Source organism: Drosophila yakuba, chromosome 3L (assembly GCF_016746365.2).
Source record: "Drosophila yakuba strain Tai18E2 chromosome 3L, Prin_Dyak_Tai18E2_2.1, whole genome shotgun sequence".
Taxonomy (NCBI): Eukaryota; Metazoa; Arthropoda; class Insecta; order Diptera; family Drosophilidae; genus Drosophila; species Drosophila yakuba.
In genome coordinates, this window is record NC_052529.2 from 12,504,660 (window position 1) to 12,529,558 (window position 24,899).

At 42.1% G+C, this 24,899-nt stretch overlaps 1 protein-coding gene and 1 long non-coding RNA gene across 6 annotated transcripts; one reads left to right on the plus strand and one right to left on the minus strand.

Moving 5' to 3' along the window:
• Positions 1-1,231: 1,231 nt before the first annotated feature.
• Positions 1,232-24,549, minus strand: LOC6533877 (solute carrier family 12 member 2). Of its 5 annotated transcripts, none has more exons than XM_015194818.3 (19): positions 23,599-24,549; positions 12,211-12,781; positions 9,520-9,699; positions 8,985-9,099; positions 7,164-7,422; positions 6,811-7,064; positions 6,639-6,753; positions 6,438-6,580; positions 6,204-6,369; positions 5,989-6,131; positions 5,819-5,928; positions 5,457-5,592; positions 4,571-5,381; positions 4,341-4,400; positions 3,779-3,826; positions 3,033-3,130; positions 2,729-2,958; positions 1,975-2,210; positions 1,232-1,816 (listed from the first exon to the last, which is right to left on the minus strand). In XM_015194818.3, the coding sequence occupies exons 2-19, from the start codon at positions 12,501-12,503 to the stop codon at positions 1,572-1,574; spliced, it is 3,642 nt and encodes a 1,213-aa protein (XP_015050304.1). In that variant the 5' UTR covers positions 12,504-12,781; positions 23,599-24,549; the 3' UTR covers positions 1,232-1,571. The 5 variants fall into 5 exon arrangements, with proteins under 5 accessions (XP_015050304.1, XP_015050308.1, XP_043062925.1 ...); XM_015194822.3 differs by lacking the exon at positions 23,599-24,549 and adding an exon at positions 20,652-20,803; XM_043206990.1 differs by lacking the exon at positions 3,779-3,826 and having other exon boundaries at positions 23,599-24,548.
• On the plus strand, positions 9,051-10,407 carry LOC120321384. The gene is made up of 2 exons (XR_005560979.1): positions 9,051-9,191; positions 9,498-10,407. It is a non-coding gene; the product is annotated as an uncharacterized LOC120321384 (long non-coding RNA).
• Positions 24,550-24,899: the final 350 nt, after the last annotated feature.

Sequence of the window (24,899 nt, forward strand, 5' to 3'; positions counted from 1 at the left end):
TTAGTCAGCAGCCCCTGTGCAAGCTGCATTTTAAAACGGCTAAATGTCGTATCCAACCCATCTCAACAGAAGGAGACATAAAGTTAAGCCCCAATATTTTACCAGAAATAAACAGTGTAATGCTGGCCAAAAACGAATTGCGTTGTGTCATCGAGCGACCATAAAACTTGGCTAAACAAAACCCAAAACCCAAGAATAAATGAGCTTTAAGGATAGCACACGTTCTACGCCTAGGAAGTAAGCAAACAAGTCTAGAGTGTCCACTTGAAGGAGCCATCATTAATAATGGAAATGGTCTTCATATTTGGCTTTAATGAAAACACTCATTATAGTTTAATGGCACGGCCATGAGCCAAACAATAAATGAAGCGTTCCCTCATATGAACCACTTGGGTACAACGACAAAAACAAGTCATGATAATGCCTTTCAGGCGTTTCTAGAGCAACGTATGGATTGCTGTTTTTTCTACTCCAACTATACGAAAACAAGCTTCGTTTATTTGTTTAGGAGTTTCATATAAACTGCCTCATTGTATATAAGAGCAGTAGCTAGCAGATATTTTCTCTAACTAATTGAACCAATATAAGCTGTTCATTCTTCAATTATAAGTAGCTTCTATTTACGTAACTCAAGAACTATATATAAACGGGGCGACATATTCATGCATCTTGGGAAACATTAGCCAGGTTAAAAATAACAATGTCTATTAAGTTGACAGGACTGAATACACAAATAACTAAACTAAGTAATTTGTTCAGAGTCTAGTAATTTATATCGCATGCTTTCAAGCAATGCAAATATATACATTTTTAATGCTTTGACTCCACTTTAATCCTTGCAAATATAGTTTTATATTATTTATTTACGTTATATACGTTATACGTATTTATATACGTTACTGCTCATGTAGCGCAACCTCATGCAACTCGAACATGTTGCAAGCATTTTCAAGTGGAGCAGCGAACCCTACTCCGATGTAAACTATGGCAGACAGGCAACTAAATTGACAGCATTTAGGTAGCTTGACAATAATTTGACGGATTGGGATATAACGAGGGTTGAATATACTTCTAAAAGGTAGTTTAACCTTAACTAACTAGGCTATATTCCAAAAGTACTATATGTAGCCTTCGAAGAACCACAGTTATTGTCTTTAAAAACCAATGTCTTTAATATTGCCATTATACATTATTCCAACCCCACCCACTTATAGTTCCCAATGAAAAGCCATTTAAAAAATGATTAGCACTGCATTTAAAGATGATTTAAACTCGATTTCTAACACAATATTTATATTGACGACGCAGAGATGGACCGGTAAGGGCAGTCCATCCATCAAATAGCATGACCCATCTGTGGTGGACCATGGGACTACTCCCAATCCCGATCCCGATCCAGATTCCTCTGCTGATGCCAGTGCCTCTGTGCGTTCTGTGGGGTTACCCTAAATGTATGTACATGGGTGGTACGTCTAAGAGATAAAATACTCGTTCGCCTAACGATAAAGGTGAGTTTGGGTGTCGGTAGGTGTAAGTAGAATACAATAGATCCGCTCTGATCCGATCCGCCTCTACGAGTAGAAGGTCAGCACACTCGTCTGGTTGCCGCGCACGAAGAGGAAGGGCGGCATATCCCGACTCAGGCTCTCCAGCCAGGCCATGTAGAGAGGTGCGGAGACGATGTTCTTGCGGGGCATCGGCAGGGTCATCACCACCAGGTCCGACTTGGTCGACTGCTCTCGCAGGTACTCCCGCAGGCGGAGGTAGCGATTCGTCTTGTCCTGCACCGCCAGCAGGTCGTCATCGGTTATGACGGCTGGAAGATAAATTTAGATGCAATATTGATAGAAGCATAAACTTTACACAACTAATTCTGATATATATTACTTTGTAACCATGTATACTATGCCTCGGCTTATATTAGTTTCTATTGAGTCTTTAATAACTATCTGTTTATAGCTTATATGGACTTACCATCGTCCTCATTGAGAGTCGCCCTGCTGCTGGTGCCATTCTCGCCCTCCTTCTCGGTGACAACAAAGTCCTTAATCAGCTCATTGAAGAACTGCGTGGATGTCTCCTGTGGCTTCTTCGTTATATCCGGAATCAGCGTCAAATCCGAGTAATCGATCCGGAACTTTGACAGCAAACTGGCCATTGAGCGCTGCTCGAATTCCAGCTCCGAATTTTTGTTAGCCAGAGCGTAAACTCTGCGGGTAGAAAATTACAAAATTATCCTAGAAAATCATTGCTTCAAAATGTTAGGCTTTGTGGTTTTTTGAAAAACCACGCAGGCTTGCAGATTTAATTAATTCCGACAACGGCAGTGTTTACTTTTGCTATTTTAGCTTTATCTTTCAAGCACACCACCTGGAAACTATGCAGTTTATGAAAATATTTACTCTTCTCACCAACTTTTTGTAAAGGAAAATGATATTTCTGTGCAGCAGATATGAATAACATTACACAAGGGAAAATCTGTTTATTACCCCACAATAAAGTGCAAATAAATGTAAAAATATATTTAAAAAGAGCAAACATGAGCCACTGAAAGGACCAAACTTTCGAAACAGTACATAGTATAGAAACAATAAAGTTGCCTCAAGCGTGTGCCGTTTTGTAATCAGGATATCTGCTCTCAAAGGAAGAGCACATGGCTGAAAGTCCCTCGGTGCAAATTACTTGCCCGTTAGCTAGAATTTCGCGGTAATTCGCGATATATACCCACCTCAATTTGCAGGACTGCCAGGTGCGCCGGGTACTGATGATGTAGGGCAGCAGGAGCGTGAGTCCTCCATCGTCGTATAGCCACCAGACATCGATGACGGCGTGGCTGCGTTTTCTGGTGAATTGGGTGAGGTCCGCCAGGACCTCTTTGGGCAGCTCGGCGCCACCAGGACCCTTGTAGAGGGAAGCCGGATCGTCGTGCTTCAGCTTTGACTTGCGCAACGAATTGTTCTGCAATGGTGTATGGTGGTGCACGAAAGTCAATCGAATGGAATGGCTAATTGAAAGGGTTTTTCAGCAATTACCACAAGATTGGCTGACTTAGTGTCCAGGGGATCCGGCATGCCGGAAACATCCTTCGATTGATTGCCCGCAATGAAGGACAGGTCACTCGTGCTGGAGGCTAGATGGGAAAATGGAGTGGAGTTTTAGAAAAAGTAACAAACGAGTGGCCAAACAAAAACTCTTGGCTACTTGGCTACACAGCAAAATCATTTCATCATTCGGGACATGCACAGACAACAAACAATGCAGCAGAAACTCAGCAGACTCGTCCTTTTCCGGCTTTAAATGGGTATATACGAGATTTCAAAACATACAACCATCCCTGCGACCAAACATGGTGACCAAATTGACAAATTCGTAGCATAGGTTCCACCAACGAGGAGCGGGGCGAGTGTCCTGCAGGACATTGTGCGAATTTGAAATTCAAATTTACGAGCATTGCATTAATTTTCGGGTCCCAAAGGTTTCGAGCATGCACAGCTGTGAAACCTCCAAAGGGGAGGCCAGAAAAACTTGGCTGAGCTTGGAGTTAGTTTGGCTGTTAAATATTAAAATGTTTCGTTAATACGCTGGCAAACTTTATGGCTTGATTGCGTAACAAGGCAACATGCGTGGTAGTGATTGCTGGTGCGGCATAATGTGCTGGCTTGGCAGCCCATTCATATACGTATTTACCTACTCAGCCCAGCCTACAACAACTTCACATTCCATTCAAGCCATCCATTTACGATATCACACGCAATCTTATCAAGAAACCCAACTTCACCTGCACCTGGCCACGAGCGCATTCTCCGCAGTCCCTGCTTGAATCGCACTGCGGTTCCCCAGAGGATGCGAAAAACGAGGATTCGGAAATACCAATTGAACAATTTAATTGCAAAGGATAATTGGTTGGCACTTCGACTTGCTGCTTGGCAAGTGGGGGTAGGGTGGACCCGTGTTAATTGGGTAATTGGTTAATGTCTGGGATCCTCACAAGATTATATCTTAGACTACTGCCTATGAATAGTTTATCAGTTTATAATACTGTGTGTTGTGTGACTATTATTTCAAATGCAAAAAAGAGAATTTTATCTAAAGAGACTTAAATTGAAAATGGAATATTTATAATATTTAATATGCTAACTAATTCGTATGATTGATATTGAGTAAATATCCATCTTATTATTTTAATTGATGTAAAAAATTCTCTTCAAGTAAAACCTAACATACTTATATGCATTTTTATATATTGCTGATTTATATAGATTAAGAGACCCACTTTGGCAACAGCAGGTCCACCCTAATGTTAACCTTCCCCTGCACATTTCACCGCGCATGCTACTCACATTTGACTATCTTCAGGCTGTTCTGCTCGCTGTGGACCAACTGGTTTCGGTTTCGGTCTTCTACGTGATTGCAATTGTGGTGCAGAAGGTGCAATTGAGTGGGGTGGTGCGTTTTAAGGGGTCAAGAGAGAGAGAGAGAGACATGCGGAATATAATCGAGAGATATAAGTTAATTAAAAAACATGGTATAGTCCCTCGCAGTGGACTCCTAGTGGATTCCTGTTCCTTACCTTGGGACACATTTCTGCTGAGCGAGTCAATGCTGCCACTCAACCCGTTCCTGGCACTACTGTCCACTGCCTGCAAATCCCCGGAACTCTCATTCGGCTGCAGAGTTCTGGGCACATCCGAAACGGTCTTCCAGCCATCCTGGGAGCCCAGCACCTGGGAACAGTCCAGACCCTGAGGCACACGCAAAATGGCCACGGAGAGGTACATGTCCAGCGCCTTGTGCATCACATTGAAGTACTGATCCAGCTCCTTGTGATCACACGTCTGCCAGTCAGTCTTGTAGCCCATCAAGATGATGTTCGGCTTAAGTTTACCAATTCCAGTGGCCTGCATCAGAGCTCGAGTGCCCGACTCAAAGTCCTCGCCATCCACCAGGCCATAGAAGCCCTTAACGCGATGCTTCCGGAACCAATTGGCCGCCCTTTCCTGCAGATATGTGCGGTACTTCTGGGAGCTGGAACCCTTCAGAACGTGACCACAGACGAGCAGGGATAGATTCTTGGTGAGCATGTAGGCCAAGTCGACGAGCACCGGACGAGTGTTGGGCAGACCGGAAAGAACCAGGATCTGTGGCCGGTAGTTCTTCACGTGCTCCTCCACATTGTTCAGCTGCTGCACCGACATCAGGGCGTTCTTGTACGTCTGAGCCTGGGTGGTGGAGCCCCAGTTGACATCCGGCTTCCGGTAGGCCACAATTAAGTACAGAGCCAGCACGGCGGCAAAGGTGATGAGTGCGGTGGCCCACGAGATGAGGAACATGACGGCCACACACAGAATGGCGCCCAACAGGCTCAGCCACATATTGTAATACTAAAATTGATTGGGATTCATACTATACAAGTAGAACACATTTGATTGCCGGCGGACCTAAGTCAATTTGCTCACCTTGAAGGTCGGTCGCCAGCCCACTGGCTTGGCCAGACTGGCATGGAAGGTACTGAAGTTGATCAACATGTAGGCGGCCAGGAAGAAGTTCGATATGAGCGGGGCAATCAGGTTGAGTTCGCCAATCAATATGAAGCTAGAGCCAGAGGGAAGAAATGCTTAGTGCTTTCTCAGAGTATACAAACTAATATTGAGAGTTTCATATACATTTTATGTGGGCCTCTTAAACATTTGGGTAAAGGAATACAGTTTACCAAAACACCTACTCACGAAGAGGCAAATATGATGGCTAATATATGGCCTTACAGCCCTTTACTCCACACTGTTATGAATGAATTTAGCTTTGTAAAAAATCTACTTACGCACAGGCAATGACAAAAGTTAATACATAGCCACGAACTGGCTCATTGTTCTTGCCATATCCCTTGGCAAACCACACAATCTTCGGATACAGCTCATCCTTGCACAAGGCCTGTGAAAAGCATGTTATTAATACACATTTTGCCTTGGTACGGGAACTGGATTATCTCACCTGGAAAACCTTGGGAGCAGACACCAAGCTGGCCAGTGCCGAGGATAACGTGGCAGCATAGCAACCGGCGTAAATCAGAGGTCCAAAGCCGGAGACCAACTCAATTACTTGAAATGAGTTTTGCAGGCCGTAATTGCATTCACCTGGTTGGTAACGAAAGTGTTGCAGTTTAACTTATGTTTTCGTATATAAATCTCTCAAAATCGTTACGTTACCAGGCTGACAGTCGAGGAATGCAAAGGAGCCGTTAACCACATCTGTAAGATTTCCAGTGGCATCACGAGCCACGGTGGCTCCACACTGGAGCACCATAATCAGATAGGTTCCGGTGGTGATGACAATGGCTAGGATGGTGCCTTTCGGAATGGATTTTTGGGGATCCTAGGCCAAATTAAAACGAATTGGGACTTTAAGGAAATCAAACAAACTCCTGTCAGTTTAAAGATTACCTTCAGGTCACCCGAGATATTGGCTCCAGCTAAAATGCCCGTTGCGGCGGGGAAGAAAATAGCAAACACTGAGAAAAAATCGTGTTGAATGCCTCCTTTTTCCGGGCGATAGTCCGCAAAGAGGTTATTCTTAAACAAAGTAGCTGTAAAATAATAAAATATATCATTTGTCTATACAAGTGTATACATCTTCCTGCTCACCATTATAGCCCAAAAATCCCTTGGCCAGTTCCGCATCGCTCTTCGGTCCAATGAAGCTGCCAATAACAAAGTCCCCAATGGCGACCAGCAGGATGACAAGTAGTCCGATTTGCGCCTGGTTAACCGAAATAGGATTAGGTCAATACCCAGATAGCATATTACGCATACGCACCTTGGCCTCCCACTCCATGCCGACGACGACGATGATCAGGAGCAGCAGGATGGTAATGCAACCGATGATGCGCACGTCCTGAACGCCACCGTCTACGATTTCCCAACCAAAGGTCGTCATCATGGCCAACATGGACTCGCAGAAGCCAACCACATACATGGCGCACGCCACCGCGTTTGCCAGGGAGAAAATCAGGCCGATGGATCCGCCGAACTCCGGCCCCAGGGACCGGGATATCATGTAGTATGTGCCACCTAGGCGAAAGCGTCAAAACCACTTAGAGCCGTTTAAAAGGTGGCCACCTGGGTGTACGGTATGGTGTGGTAGGTGGGAATGGTCGTACCCATACTCACCCCCTTTGATGACACCATTAGTGCTTATCGCCGACATCGACAAGGCCGTGATGGTCGTGACAGCAGTCGTTGTCAGAATTAATACGAATCCCTCGATGACGCCCGCCTGGCCCACCACCCAGCTGAGCCGGAGGAACAGCATCACGCCCCAGATGTTCAGCAGGCAGCGGACGAGCACACCTTTGATCCAGCCGAATTTCAGGACCCCATTCAGGATGCCCGACTCCGGGTCCTGATTACGTGTCAAGCTGTGCGTGTTCTATGTTTGGGTACAGAGAGCGAAAAATATGGTAATATCTTATACTATACTGCATGCTAAAGGAATTACCCAAGAATATCTCTTCATATATTTTATTGCAGCAACATATTTTGTTGTGGAAATTGTTCTTAATCAATCTATGATCCTAAAGTCGCAAAAATTAAATAATTGACATTGCTTATTTTCTTTATGAAATTCTAATGAATGAAGTAGGTAAGTAAGGCCTTTTCCACTCAGAAAATCATTTTGATATATTTCTTTTTCTCTGTACGTGGGTGTAAAGTGCAAAGGGTGAACGGCTCTTGGAAAAATTTCAATAAAGCTGTCTAGTGTTGATAAATGATTCGGCAAACAACTTGAAGTTGAAGGCGGGGTAAATATCTCTCAATTCTTTGGTAATTTTCGGGACAAGAAGGTACATGGAAATTTTTAACGGACATAAAAGAAATCCCGCTGAAAATGGATGACTTCAGCAACAGAGAATTCTGGGAAGCCGTCGCATTCCCGCACTCAAGGCATTTTTAAGAGATTAATCATACGCCCCCAAAACCGCAGCACCCGCTGTGCCAATTGATCCATCTTGAACTTGTGCACTTTTTAACGAGACCCCATCTTAATTGCTTATTATTACAAGATGCCCCAGTGACATTGAGCGAGCTCTTTGTTTTATAGTTTTACTTAATTACCAAGACTTTGCACATCATTCCATTCATCTGAACAACAGAGCTTGCCACATGTTATGGATATTGTGCAACACATCGCATCAATTTCTCTATGGACCTTCGGATGCTGCTCGTTGCAATTTATCTTTTCATTTCTTATTGACAATCATTTGCTCAGCCAATTGTGAAGCAAAAAAACACAAACAATTAGTCTGAAAAGTGTGGAAATCAATTAGTGCCAATTGATGGCACTGGAGCTTTAAGTATTGAGAACTTTTCTAAATGATTCACAACAAGGGCTTAGAAGTCAAATGAAAAGTCAATGGACTTGTCAGATTTAATGGCCGCATAGACACATTTAATCGGTTAAGTCTGCCTAAATAATGCTATTTCTGGCATAAATTTTGGGATCGCATGAACTGCATTGGACAAGCAATTTCCCACGGATTTCCCAGGCTGCAGTGCCAACGACCGAGCAATTTGACTCCTGGCGGCACTCGCAGTCACGCTCATGTGCCTGCGCAGAACTGAAAATGGAAAATGGGAAATGGGAAGTGCCAAATGCCAAATGGTAGATGGCAAATGGCAATGGCTTGCTGGCTTTTTGGATCAGACGGGGTGACACTTGCCGCCGACGATTTGACACTGCCGGGTCCGGGTCAATTCTCCCGTAACAGGGCATTGAATTTGAATTTTTTTCCGAGTTTCCCGAATTTTCACGCGGGGGCGTATGTGCGTAAATTTCAATTTGACTTTCACTGCGACTCGTAAAGCATTTATGGGTCCTGTTTGGTAAATTTGTAATTTGTGGTTTTCGGGTATCCTGCGGTATATTTACGACTCGGGCGTAATTTTTCATTTAGTAAGCCCGATCTGGAAAACAGTGGCAGTGGCACTCACCTTGCCCACCAGCGTGGCGTTGTGCAGCTCGTCGAGCGTTGGACGGTAGGCCGCCTGGATGGACATCATGTTGCGGTAGTTGTCCAGGCGGGGTAACGCCTCTCTGGTGAAGTGCCTGTGGAGAGGAGTCGGGTTATAATTGAAAAGGTTCGACGGCGAAGCAGAGGATACACAGAGAAAAATAGTCAAAAGCAGGCCTAACTAGAGGTAAAAATGCTTATCAAAAAAGTTGTGTACTATATTTTTAAGTCGTACCATTACTTACTGCACCATTTAGTAAGTATACAAAAATAAAAAAAATAAATATATATAAAATTATATACCATATTAGAAATTATTTATGTGTATATATTTTCTAACTCAATAACTTTAAAGACACTATTAGCTCTGTATAGGTTAGTACATAAATACATATATATGCCCTTCATAAATATTCAAATTACGTTAAGTTATACATTTTAATAAATATTTAAAAACCCAATAATCCTATCTTATTTTTGTCTGTGTAACTAGGTTGGGAGCAATGCAAACTGACCGGAAACTTTTACCATATTTTGTGTCGTACTCGTTGTCCAGCAGCTCGCGCTCCTCCTGCGAGTCATTGGAATCGTCGGACTCCTCATTTTGGGGGTCCACCTGGAAGCGGGTCGTCGTCTGCAGATCCTTGAACCTGGATGGTTTATCCTTGTCGCGGAAACTGCTTTTGATTGATTGCCTAGGAATGAGGGACAAAGCAAATGATATTAGATGGCTAATTAATTTAACGTTACATCTCCCTTATTCCAGCCCATTGTTGCCGCTGGTTACCACTTTAATTGGGAGTTGAGCACAAAAGTTCGGAATTAGATTTAAAACTCGCACACCCAGTGAACATGGATTCAATAAGCAACTCCGCTGCAAATAACTTTCATTATCAGCCAATTCAGTTCGATGAAATTAAATTGAATTTATTTCGATTTAGTTGCCTTCCCAGGCATTCCAAGGCCTGCACTTTCTGATTGCCGTCCATTGTGCGGAGGCCCTAGATGATTCGTGTCAGTCAGTCTGTAAAGGAGCAGACGGCCCCAGGACACGCCCACGCGCCTTAAAGGACATTCAACCCCGATCTGCCCGCCCGCCAGCGATTATGCGTTGCATGGAAGAGCGTCTGACATTCTGACATCCTGACACCCTGACACCCTGCTGGTTGCACCCGTTAATGGAAAGCTTAAGCTCAAGTACGCCGGAATCTACGAAAACTTTTTAAACTTAAAATGAGCAACTGCGAACTTAAAACTCTTTAAATTATGTGAACTGTGAGCTGCAGAGCAGCAATAAAGCTTAAAAACATGTTTTGCGCATCGAAATGCAAATTACTAGTTTCAGGAAATGCAATAAAATGAGAAGATAAAATGCAAGCAACACGAGCATGAAAATACTAAAATGAAAATGTTGTAAAATGTTTCTTCTCAGCTTTCCAAAGCAATTAATTAAAAGGTAATAAATTCAATATGTACGACGTAAGTTAAATGTTTCCACGAAATTTATATTTCAATTATGTGCAATATTTAAATTAAAATAGACTGAAATTGCAGAGCACTTTATGAAAATTCTGTTAAATTAAGACGAAAAGCGTACAAACAGTAGATTTTCTCAGAATGCCAAAGAGCCCAACTAATAAGTATCCTTAAGTCGAGAGAGGTGTTTTGGTGGCTCTTCGAATTTAGCAAACGGCTTTGCTCTATGGCCCCTAGATATTTATATGATATATGCTCCGTTGTCAGTGGAAAAATGGCTGCCAGCCGAGAACGTGAAAAGCACTCATAATGACGATCCAATCGATTGTTTTTCAATGGGATTGCTTTAATTGGGGCACTGGAGCGGTTAAGGAAGCCCAGAAAAAAATCAGGAATTAATTATCAATCAGGAACGTAACGAAAGTAGCGGATTAAAACTCGAGAAGGCCCTTCAGTAGGCTTATCATTAATTTATGCAGCAACTCGTTGCTGGAAATTTGAGCCGATTAAGTGGCATTTTTATATGAAGCCGCTCGTAGTCGAAACTCAGTTGTCTCGGCTTTTTCCGCTCCTTGAAGGATGTGGGCCATGAAATTTTCATAAGCCTTATTACAATAACTTGGTTCGCTATTTTGCAGGCAGACATGGTCATAATGTTGCGGCAACATATCGAAACAAACATTTTATAGTTGGCAAAAAGCAGACAAAGAAGGACTTGTGCCTGCCAATTGCCCGTCGAAACTCACAGGACTATGCAAATTGGCTGTCCACGTTGCCGATGGGGAATACGAGCGTAAATGATGGTTATTACTTTAGTCTGTGATTGGTGGTATTGTTTGATTTCTGCACGCGACTGTTGAACCTTTCGCCCGCCGAGTGTTGAACTCAGGAGTGTCAGAGTCTCAGGTCGCCAACTTCTTTGCTCTGTGATAGATGAGACTGGTCGAATTTGAGATTTACTCGAGGAGTTCTGTAGAATTTAATCAATTTTGAGTGATTGCACTCGTAGCCGATGGACTGAAAATTACAGCTGCAGCAAATGTGGCGTGAATGATTAAGAGACATCTTGTTAAGCTGTTCTATAGCTATTCCAGATCCCAGTTACTTGGACTCCTTATAGCGATTCAATCTGCATTTTCGCCCATATTCGAGTTGGTCCCTGCTAACTCGGTAATTGATTCAAAGGTCCTTCCTGGCGGAGCGATAAATTTCGAGCTGCTTCTAAGCATTCCGTGTGCAATCATTTCAGGGCTCGCAATCTTTTGTAACCGGATGGAACAAGGGCGGAATTTTAACGCCATAATTAAGCAAGGACAAAATACAGGAGGCGACAAAAGCAATCCTTGTTTGATGAAACACTAAACAATTACCAGAAAATGAAAAATTCAAGAAATTTACATTCTGCACTAGACAAAGAAAAAGGTCGAATAGGACGGAACCCTAACAGCCGCAACCGTTTTAAGCCCCAAGTACACTGAGGAAAATTAAATGAAACTATAGAGTTAGAAAGTATCAGGCTTTAGTAAATATAAGCTTTCAACAATATTTTTAACATCCTTAGATAGCAAAATGCAAGACGGTTGTAATACAGAATATTAAATGCGTTTTCCCATGTGAGTGTCTTTAAAGTTGTCCTTCTTAAGTGCACTAGTTTTTTTCCGTGCTGGCTCCCCCGCCCCTGACCTGTTACCCCTGACCTCTGACCCCTGACCCATTCCCAACTGACTCACCTCTGCTGCCTGGGCTGCCGTTGGTTGAGCATTTGTGTCGCATCGAATGTGTCGTCCTCGAGCAGCTCGCCCTCGGCGTTTGTGAGTCGGCGGTAGACCTCGTGCGGCCCATCCTCCCCAGCTCCTGCTCCAGCTCTTGTTCCTGCTCCTGCGCCAGCTCCTGATCCGGATCCGGATCCTGGGCCATCCGCTCCCTGCGACTTGCGACTGTTGCCGTTGACCGGGTTCACTTGAAACCTGTTGGGAGGCCGGTCGGCGGCTGAGCCCAACTCAAAGGAGATTGTGTCCGACATTGGTGCGTGTGTTTCTGTTTCTGTTTCGGTTTCTGTTTTTGTTTTTGTTTGCTTGCCCGGTGCTTTTTGGGTTCCTCGCCCCGGGAAGATTTCGCCAAGTGCTTATGCGGTTTCCGTGTGCGGGTCGCAACTTTCAGACCCATCCACTGTGGCTAATTGTGTATGTATGTCTATGGGTATGTCTATAGGTATGGGTATGGGTATCCTTTCGTCGAGAAATCAGGACATCCGTTGCTGACGATTAAAGTGGCACTCGCAGTGGCAGCGCTTAAAGCTGTCTGAAAAGAGGAGAAAAAAAAAAAAAAAACCCATAAATCAAGATGAAGTGAAATACCATCAAAAAGATTCGAATTCGCTGAATCAGTAAGTGTGCCTTAAACGAAAATGTTATTTCTAATAGAAAAACACACTCGATTATGCATTGGGATACTGGGGAGGGATACTTCTGCCGACCCATGCATACACAATTAAACATAGTTTTGTAATCCCAGTCGTGTGGTGTCCTTTTTTCTGCTGCCTTTGTTGCCAAGGACACTGAAACACCGAAATGAAAACCTTTTCTTGTTACAGCCGCAACAACGAAAATACATAAGTTGGCTGAAGTTTGTGGCGTCTGCCTTGACCAGATGACGAGAATCCCACAACCCTTTTGGTGGTCTTTTGGGTAAACAGCTGAATGTTTATTTTTCCACATCAATGTTTGAATATACTGCCATGCAGAATAAATACACAGGGGCAAACGCTTGAGAACTCAAAAAACCCATCAATCAATCGGCAGTTTAAAATACGCAAACATAAATTTTATCCGTAATTAAACCAGTGTGTATTGAAATAACTGTCTTTGTGTATGTAAAAAAAACAAATAATTGAAATAAATCTGTGAAATTAAAAAGTTACCTTATCAGTATTCACCGTTTATAAAACAGCACAGAGTGGGCAGATTTGGCACAAGTCAGAAAGATGAGATTTATTTTATTTGGACTACCAGAACACGCAAAATATTGAATTACACTATTTGATTTGAACATTGAATTGATATCAGACCATCGAAATACATCAATCAAGCAAACCCGTTTCCATTGACATGATAAATGTAGGTGTTTGAATTTAAAAGTTCATCAATATAGAAGTACCCCGACTCGATTACCCGTATTCATGTGGCATATATATATCGACTTTCGCCAACCTGAGTGTCAAATATGTGTGACGAAATCCGAGAAAGCCGCGCTGGCATTCCCGTGCGGTAATAAAAGACCTCCACTCGAAACGATTAAGGCGGCACAATGCAAGCGACGACTAAAAATAGCCCCAACTCAAATTGATGCAAATTAATCATGATTAGCCGGCTGTTGTGATTGCCAGGTGGAAGGAATGCGCCATGGGAATCCCTTGGCACACCTGGCGCCACCTATGGGCGAGCGGAAGAAAGCGCAAAGCGGAAACGGAAGGGAATGGGAAACACAAAGGGGTAGAGCGGAAACGGAAGTGACAAAAAGAAGTTGCGTCAACTAGCGGCAATTTGTCACAGGTTTTGCATGCCATGACAGCATGTGCCATGTTTTATAGGTCAAGTTGAGAGCGACAAGTGCGAAAGGCAAACAAAGGCGGACAATTACCATAACAGAATGGCCAATCCAAATCGCACAATGGAATCGCGAATGGAACGCAAACAGAAGAGCCGAAAGAGAACGCGATAGACTGCGAGTGAAAGAGATTGCAAAACGCTGGCTAATTACGCCAATTACGACATTTTACACAAATTGTGGGAACTTTGCTCAGCTGGGCTGGGCATCGCAGAATTTGCACGAATTTATTGCAGGCAATTAAGATCTTAATTCAATGAACCCGCTCCCGTTCCCAGTCCCATTTCCATTTTCATTTCATTCTCATGACAGGCGTACGGCATCCTGGGCAGGTGCAGCGAAACTTCTGGCCAGCTTATCAGCGTGCGGCACAAAGGACAGCTCTGCAACCCGTTGACCCTTGACCCCCCAAATGCCCCATCAGTCAGCAGTTGGGCAGGAAAATGCAGCCAGGCTGCATAGTGAAATGTTTCCCAGGCGACAGTTTGCCTTCGACAGTTGGCGAACAATTTGAGCTCCTCTGATAAACAGACAAAAAGACATGACTAATTTCTAAGAAAAAATTTAGAAATTATTCATATAATATTATTCATATTTTAAATTGTGCATTACTTTTTGAAGTTCCTTAACAAAGCGAAAGAAATATTTATATCAAACAAGCTCTAAAGATAACCTGAAAAAAGGTTGAAAATGTTGTTTATGTAATGGCCCCTTAAGATTTGAATTGATGCTATAACTTGCCAAATATCCTTCCTTAACAAAGAGTTTCAAAGGTCAAATTTATTTTTCTCCCTATGTATAAAGTTATAGCCACTTTTCAACGACATTCGCCTGATTTATGGGCCCATCTCTGATTAATTGGCCATTTGTGGGGTTGGGAGCTACTGAGCTCCCGAAAACGGAGCGTTTAGCAAGCTTCTGGCCAACAAAAAAGAGGAAGAGGAAAAGGCAATGGGACTGGCTGTAAAAAACATATCAGAATAATAATTGTTGACAGTGCCAGTGGCATTGGGGACCCAGTTGTGATTGCCACTGCGGTTCCCTGTTGTTTGTAAATTTTATTTGAAGCGGCGCCCACTTTGCTTTTCATTACTCAATTCCACGCCCGTTCGCAATTCAATTGCCACAATAAAATGCGATTTTTACAACGTCAGTGGTATTTGGCAACAATTGCATATAAAGCTTGTTCTGCCCCCGAGCTATTTATACCGTCGAATTAAATGCTTAGATTTAATGGGCTCTTTTCCAGTTCAAAAGGGCTGCGAAGTTTGCAACTCTTTGGCCGCATCAGCTGAAAGTTAAAGCCTTCGAGGATATAACTTTGTAGACGAGAAAAGAGCAAGTATGGCACTTAGGTAAAACAGGCACTGAATTCATGGTCAGAGGTCATTAAATCACAAGTGCCGGCGAATTGTATTATTTTATTGCATGACCCCAATTACAAGATGCTCGAAGCAGCAAAAAGCAATGGCCGTAAAACACTGGCTGCTGGTCGTGAGCAGGAGCCAGCCAGGACCTAATGACAGGACATCACATGTCACGTGTTAGTCACCATAGCCCCCGATATTGATATCAATCGTTTTTATGCCCAACTCCCCTCCCTTCATCATGTAATCCCAAGCGGCAATCAGTGATGTGGCACGCACAAAAAAAGCGCACAACTTTCAGACTGACCGATGTCGGTAGTAGTATCCGTTCATCAGTGGATGACAGGAGGTCATCTGGGCAGACGTATGTACATATATATATTTCCCAGATAGGCATCAAAGCGGATTAACAAACCAGGACCAAGAAGCTGGGCAAAAAAAGCAAAAAAAGCGGAAAAGCCGGAGCAACAAAGTGTCAAAAGCACACAGCAGAAGTTGAGCAAGTCAAGCGTGCTGATCCGCATTGTATTACATTATTTTACGCCCACCGAAATGGTCAAATAAACTAGCAACTAGCCAGCAAGAAAAGCAAAAGCGGCAAATAAAACAAGAAAAACTAAGCAGAGTGTAGAGGAAAAAAAATGCGAAAAAAATGCAAAGTAGCTGGTGGGCAGGAAGAATGTGGATGTGCCAAGGAGAAAAGGACCAAAAGAACGGAATCTCGCTTAAAGCCTAAAAATGCAAACTGTTTGGTAATAAACAAGAAAAACGGAAGTCATTTTGGCAATCGGGCTAATTCTTTTGGCCCACATTTCATGTCTGAACAAAGGGTTGTTGGATTTGCAGCGTTGCTGGGGAATTTTTACCCCAAGCTTCCACCGCTTAAGCGATTAAGGAGCTATGCGACTGACAGGCAATAGGGCATTAGCTTCCATGTTGTCAGTCCTGAGAAATGACGCAACACTGCTGCCTCTACCCACTCATTTCAGGCTCTGTCCTGCTCTTGAATCCTGGATTCTGGAGCCTGGATTCCATTCACTTTAATGGCATCTCTGGGAAAGAAAAACATCCTTGGCTTGAACTGCATACCCATGTGGAAATAAATAAATCCTTGCAGGGAAAGGTCACACATTCGCAAGAGCAAAAGAAGTCCCCTCGTTGGTTAACAAAAGCGAGCTCTCATTTTATTAATTCAGATTTTTCATCTGCAAGTATTTCGCTTTGTGCTTCTTAGTGATTTAGTATCTCAACTTCCAAGTGATGTCAGTTCTTTAAGTTCGATAAAATAGTAAATTATTACCCACTATCAACAAATACACCTATTCTGATTTTGATTTAGCTCATTATCTAATTAACATTCTAAACATTCAGTGATTCATTGGCTGGCAATGAATTTGTTATGTTTACATTTGTTGTTCGCTTAAAGTGCGTGCAATGCTTAAACTTGACACAATTGCACCAAAAGACGTTTGCCATAAACGGAAAGTAATTTAACTATTTTCGCAATCAATTCTTTATAGTTGGCTAGTCAACATATAACTTAGTCATGTTTTCTGTTTACTCAAAGCTAATTGGAATCCGTTGCCACAGATTTGCTGCAAATAAAGAATATTTTATTGACCGGCAAGCTTAAGGTAATATTTTCCTATATTTGTTGAACATTCAATTTTGTTTGATTTATGGCACCAATAAAGCTTAACTTTTAAGCCATAAGCAAAAAAAAAATTGGGACTTACATTTCCTTTTTTAGATAGTCATTTTAATAACTTTGAATTAAAATTGATTTTTTTGCTCAGTAGATAAATTAATAAATTTAAATAAATTATTTTGCTCGGCCTCTATCGTCAGAAAATAGGGTTTTATGAAATATATTTTGTTATTTTTAATGACCATATTCAACTCCTCACTTACTACTCCACTTCACAACACATAAGCAATAACCCAGTTGATAACTGGTGACTGCCCTTCTGGGAAAAACATTAATAAAAAGCAATTAAATTTTTATGGTATACCTTTCCTCGAAAAGCAACTATTTGTTCAATCAATATGGACTTTCGTAAAAATTATATAAAAAACTTCCATGGTGCGTGTAAATACATAAACAAGCTTTTTTTTGCTGATGTTTTGATGACTCGAAAGCGATGCGCTTTTTCGGGATTATTTTCATGTCGTTACATATTTTGGACAAAAATTCAACAAAAATGAATGCACCATAAATGCTGCTGGAATTCGTAATCAGACATGCAACATATTTCCATGGTCATTCGAGTGAGTTGCTGAAGTTTGGGCAGCATAGTGACGTGCTCACATAAATAAGCAGCTGAAATGCTTTAAATAAATAAGTAGAGTAACGAAAGCAGCCACCCCAGCACTCAGCCACAAGTTCTCGGCTGGGGAAAAGCGTGAAACAATAAAATGTAACAAGTTTTGTGGGGCATTGGGGTATTGGGGTTTTGACCTCTCCCAATGCGAAAAACCGGATCCGGGGACCAGGAAAAAGTTGCCCATTTGTGAGTGTGCGGCACACTTGCTTATTTATATCATATGGTTTTTCGGTTATAAATTCCAAATGAAAATAACCATAAATAATATTTCGCGGTCTTTACGGCCCAAACAGAAGCCCCATTTCTGAAGGGGACGGCACTTGTAAGTGCCTATGGGTATGAGAATGGGTATGAGTATGAGGTTTAAGGACTCGAACCGAAGGTACTGTGTTTCTAAGGGGACAGCCGACGACTTTTTATGATTTAAAGTCGTAAAGAGCGGGGAGCCAGCAAGTATTTACGACTCGGAAATGGAAATATCATGCCATTTGGTAAGTACCACCCAGCTGACTTTGGTTCCCCGAAAAAAGATGCGAGTTTGGGAAGTCCACTGTTTTTATTTCGCTTCATTTGTGGCGGCATAAATTAAGTGCAAAAGCCCACTGACTAAACAGCAAACAGGGGACAAATCACACTCCTGCTGAAGAAACCAAAAGCTGCCGATTCGAAATAAAGGTTAATAAAAATATATTGCAATTTCTCAGGCTTGTGGAATATTTCTACCTATATATGTGCGAAGAACGTTTATAAGCGCTTTTTGGCTGAACAAATACTTTAACTTGAGTTGCTTGGAATTTCAGAATTAAATTACTTGTTAAGAACATAATAACTTAGCTAAAAGAGTGATTTCCAATTATTTAAAACAAGTCGGTTTGGTTACTTCTAAATTATGAAACCTCATACTGTTTAACTAAAAAGTACAAATTAGCATAAATTCAACCAGTTCTCGAATTCAACAAGTATTAAAAAGTGTCGTATATTCTCATAAAGAATGAATACATTATCGAAATAATATCAGCATTGTTAGTAACGGAGTGGCAGGTTGAAGGTTTTCTCATATTTTACAAAGCATAAGACAGCAAATATTTAAGAATATATTACACAGCCTTACTACTATCGTCGACACATAACTTGTATTGTTTAAGTGCCAGATGAACTGGGGAAATTCGAATGTATATACTACGATTGCGCTGAGGCAGCGAAAACGATCTGATATGGAGGTCCAAAATCGTGCTGATTGCTCAGTTTTTTATTCCGCTAGCAACTTATTAAAGTAAGCACCTGCTGCAAGGCTGGAAACCTAGACGATATGGCATAATAAATGCCATGGCATACGGAATCGTAAAGCCGAGCGGCGTCTCATATGAATATCGTCGCCTTAACCGCAGCTTAATGACTCTGGTTAAGTGTGCAATAAAAATGGATATGGGTCATGTGGCATGTGCCTGTTTCTGTGACTGCACCTTAAAGTATCACCAGTATCAATTCCTGGCTGCCAGCCAGTTCAAGTCAGAAACATACTCAGAATCACATGACACGAGCACAGACATTGTGGACCTCATGGAATGAAGTCAAAACCATGTGCGATATATATACAAATTGTAAATTATGCATGTTGACATTACATCACTGCTGGCATCTTTGTTCTGATTGAAAGCACGTAATGCAAGGAGTGCAGTTCGCCCATAGTTAAGACGCCTTCGAAAGTGTTATTGTAACAGGTAATTTAATTAGAATTTGTGTGCCTTACAGAGATTGCCATTTAAGCCAGCTCGTAGTGTAGTGTGCGAGTAAACTAGGCCACTAAATAATCCAGGCTAACACCTTTGGCAATTGCTAACTTGTGCTTAATGGAGAACTTCGACGTGGGATCTCTGGTGAAAGCACGAAATCAAAGCGGCCTTTGGGTCATTTGCACGTTCTTCCTATTTACATTGATTGGATGGATAGTAAATCCCTTGGCAGTATAACTTTGCCTGCCAATTAGCAAATCCTAGGCCGCAACTAATCAGCAACTTGCGCCGTGCCAAGAAACCCGTCTAAATTTCTCGTTTGCCACGCAAATCGAACTGAGCAAACATTAGCAGGCATGTAATATGCAAGTTAAGCAAAATATTGATTATTGGCCGACGAGTTCTCAGAATTTTAAAGGCAAGCCCAGTTGGGAATACAAAAATGGAAACATTCTCGCAGACAAGAATAATTGAAGTATTCCAGGAACACCAAATCTACTTGAGCTTCGAGTAGAGCCCTCGGGTATCCCACAGAATTTTTATTTTTTGGGGGAGGCTTAAGCTCATATAATGCTCATAATTTCACAGGTCATTGCACGAATTGTTAGAACCGGCGTCAGGATGATTCAGTACGTTTTGTTAGCATACACTACTTGGGATTCCCATCGTGTATGCCAAATATGCCGAATATATAGTCAGTGAGAACAAAGCGAAATATGATAAATACGACGAGCCCAACAGATATATGTGAAAATTCAAGTTTGTGGCCCTCAAAAACCAATAAGAACGTGGAAACCAAAACGGAGAACCCAAAACCATTTACCTGGCCAATTGGCCATGGCTTTTGGTTCTTCACTCTTAATTTCTGGTCAGATTTGTTCTGTTCTGTTCTGGCCAGCTGGAATTTAAATATATTTCGGACAGAACCCCTTCTGATTTTAACCCACTTAGTGCCCGGCCAGCAGGCAACTTCAAAGCCAACTGCCTCTGATCTAAAATAATATAATGCTAATGCACACGGGCTATTTCTGTACTTCTGGCCTGCAAAAGGGCTAATTTGTATTAATTGTGCGCGTGTTCAATTTATGAATTTCATTCCTACGAATGAAAGATAGACTGAGCTGACTGAGGTTTTTCTTACGCAAAAGAATCTCGCTGGACGCTGGACACACGCCCACGAAATCGCTATCTCGGCATGAATCGCTCCGTCAATTGCCGTAAATCTCCATTAAATCTGCTGCAAAGACAAAAAAAGGCGAAAGGTGAAAATTGACAACGCGGTGGCTACTTGGCAACTTGGCAACTTGGCGACTAGGCGACTGCACCGCAACTCGGAAATTTCGTGACTTGGCGCTGTGATTTGCATAATTTTCAACCGTAGCCCAGGCACCACTCACCACTCATATGTGAGGCAGGCCATCATTCTCATTCTTATTCTCAGTCGCATACCCATACTCATACCTATACTCATACCCACACCCACATCCACACCCATACTCAATCCCGTTCCCATTCACATTTCCATTCCCATTTCCGCTGTGAAGTGCAATTTCTCTGTGCACTGGGAGAAATATATAAAAATATATAAAACTATTGGAAAGATACTAATAAGTTCAATTGAATGATTTATTGCGCTGGCAGAAAGTAGCGAGAAAGTATTGAAAAGAAAAGATTCTATCAATTCATAGATACATTCTTTGTTTAATGTACAAGATTTCTCCTTTGTTTTCTAGTACGCAGTTTTTTATCTTGAACATACTCATCGAGTATTCATTTTTCCAAGAGTGTTTGCACATCTTCGATATATAATATATTCTTCATCATGTGCTTCTTGGGCACTCGAGTATGTTTATAAATTTCTATTTACATATATGTGAATACCTTTTGTTCGAAATTTTGATTGAACTGATGAAAGAAGGCTAGAATTAGAAGTGCTTATTTGAGAAGATACGTTGGAATGGCAAAAGAATAAACGCCCCTAATGAACTTTTTTATAGTTTTAACATACATAGATTTTAAAATATTTCTTTTTATTTTTAACGAGATATGTTTTATTCTTTTTAGTGTCAGCCTCGTGTCAGCCGTGCACTTTCTGGTCGAGCGCCTTTGTCAAGGTTCGCAAGGTCAATGATTTATTAGTTTACTTGTTTATTTGTTCGCCATTGAGTTGCGTTCTGTTGTGATCTCCGGTTCGTTCTCTGTCTGGCTGACTTTCTCCGGACTTTTTGCCATTGGGTGCGACGTGGTGGAGCGGAGTGCGAAGTGTCTATTGTCCACGGCTGACAGCCAAAGCTTGGGGATCAAACAGGCGGCTTTGGCGCCAGTTGAGCCGCAAATCCGACGACCCCCGCCGCACCCAAACAGCCATGCAGCCTGAAAAGTCGGTCGACAATCATTAGGGGGAGCAGTGACAATTTGAGTTGCATTTCCATTAGCCTGGCTGTGTGTCAATGGCTTGGCAACCGGACAAGTTAATCGAGGCATGTGCTGCTCGCTTCGCCTCGCATATGCGCTGCGACAGCTCTAACCAGCCGAGCCCCACGGAATCCAGTTCACTTTTAAGCATCTACATAAGTATGTATACCCGGGGATGAGCCACGACCTTCAAATGCCACCCCAAGAAATATCTAGATCGATGATCGCTGCTCCGGGGTGGAGTGAGAGTGAGAGGAGTGGAAGGAGTGCAACCCCAGGAATTGGGCTTCTGTTGCCCGGCGCATTGGAAGCCCTTTATATGCAGCTGCATTTGGTTCCTACAGGGTTCTTTTTCGCTTCAGTCGGTTTGGAAGTTATGCAATCAGATATGAGCACATATTTCTATCGACATTCAACTTAACGGAATTTTATAAAAATTATTTTTATATTCAAATTGATTATTTGGTTAAAGAAAATTTGTTTTGTATTTTGATTCCACTGTGCAACTGTGTTTGCCCAGAAACATATCCCATTTCATATATATTTATACATTTATATATTCAAAAGGTTAAATTTCCAGGTATAACATTTCTAAGTATTTTCCGACTGCCATGGTTTTAAATTACATTTATTTCACAAGAAGCTCAATTTCACCATTTGGCATTTTAAATTAAAAATTATTTAATTCTTTGATGGATACTTTTTGCTCTATTATGCAGTTTTAAGAATAATAATAATTAAAATACATTTGAAAAGGCACTTGATTAGCAATATTTACTTATGTGCAAAAAAATCGAATTAACTTCAAGTTGAATGCTGTGGAATTTTATATGGCCTTTCAGATGCACAAAATGGCTAAACAAATTAGACTTTTTTAATTAAGGATATGTATATGTGAAATGTGATTCACAAGAACCACTTTTTTTTCAGCAATTTAGGCAGGAAAAGTATTTTTAGAAACTCATGTGCATTCAAGTAATGTGATTCCTGAGCGGCTGCTTTATGATTTTTTGACAGTCAGGTATTAGGTGACTCTCAGCTATTAAACAGCACATGCTAGAGTCAAAACTATCCGAGCAAACATGCAACCAGACATGCGAGTGCACCCAGCAAATGACAACTGACCGCAATGCTGAGCACTGAATGATTCTAGTGTAGCATCTAGTAGCGTCTTCCAGATTGTCGTCATAGAATTACAAGAAGACAGACAAATGCACCGGTGGATTTATTGCCCCATTTAGTGGCACAGATAAATGGAGATGAACGAGAGCACTTGCCAAAGATAGACGAGACCGGACCCGGAAAACTGGTAATTGCTCTCAAGTTCAAGTGCATGCATGGCAATCACCCACAAAGCGGCTGAAAAAATGCATACTTTGAAAGCATAACTGGGATTTTTTAACCCGAGATGTGAAAAAATAGTATATCGGAATAAGGGAACCCTTTTGGTTAAAAAGCTTTTCAATTAAATACACCGCCGCCGGGCATGTGTGCTATATTAATTGACTGCAGGGCGCGGGTATACAAAAGATATCCAGGTTCTCTCAGCCACGCAAAAGTACAATATGAGTATATACAGAATACAAAGCCAACACAGCTGGCCAAAAAAGCCGCAGTCAAACTTAACTTCAACAGAAATGTGTAGAATACAATTGGCTGCTTTGTAAACTCACCGGAACGCACAAAATGAATATCCAACTGGCAGGTAATTGATTGGTAATTGATACGCTTTTTCTATGAACTCCGAATATGCAGTAATTAATGCACTTCTCACTGCAACACGCACTAGTTCACTGTGGTAAACATTTACCCGCACCAGTGAGATACGGCAACGTAATGTGGAATAGCGAAAACAAAGCTCACTTATGTCTATGACAAATAATTATTTCATTATCAGCGCCGGCTTGGGCTTGGAATCCATGAGCATGAAGTGGGGAGTACTTGGTATGCGGCTGATATCCAAAGGGGAGCCACAAGCCACCCACCGAAAGTTTCCCCAAAAAGCACTTTTGCACCGAAACAACAAATTGGTTTTGTACAGAAGGCCACTTGATTGGCTTTCACACACACACTTGGGATGCAAGAAGGCTTATTGCATACACAAAATGCCTTTTAGACGATGTTTCGCTTTCTTGCACTGCAAAACGCTTTCTCGAGCCAATTAATTGTGTTCCAGTACGATGAGCAGCAGTTTGGGATGGGTTTACTGTGTGGGGGGGCTGCAGATGCATAAACTGTGCTTTGTATCTGACAGATACTTTGATACTTTAGTATGCTTCGGATACTTGATTGTGTTACAGCCTTGCAGATACTCAATCGTTCAGATTCTATTGTACGCTGCAGATACTTTTACACGTTTTAATCTTTCAGATACTTGTGGTACCTCTCTTAGATACTTGAGCACTTCAACACTTGCCTCTAAAAGGGGCCCGTTTTCGAAAATAAACATCCAGCACCGAAAATAAACGATCGTGGCCAGTGCTTTCTTCGAGTTCAAAACGTGGCAGCTGATCCGACTACCGATTCCTATACCGATTCCTATTCCGATTCCGATTCCGATGAGGAGCTATGGCTATAGCTATCCAAACGCACGTGCAGAGAGTCGACGACTGACTGAGGCAAACTCGGGTGGCGATCGCCTCAAAATATCACAAGCGATTGCGGCGAATTCGGCGGCTCGTCGTTCGCTCGCATGCGGCGAACAAACAAATGCTCGCGAGGCACCAAGCCACCAAACCATTCGCAACCAACCGACAGCATAACGAGCTATATAGCACGAGTACATCGTATATAGTATATAGGGAGATATATGGGCAGATCGAACGAACCCAAGCCCAAACTCAAACCCAAGTTGCCCAAATGTGCGGCACAAAAATTCCATTTCACACACGCGCGCGCAACTGAAGTTGTGTTGAGTGAGTTTCGGTTTCCGTGGTTTCTGTGAGATTCAGATACAGTTTGGGTTTGGGGTTGG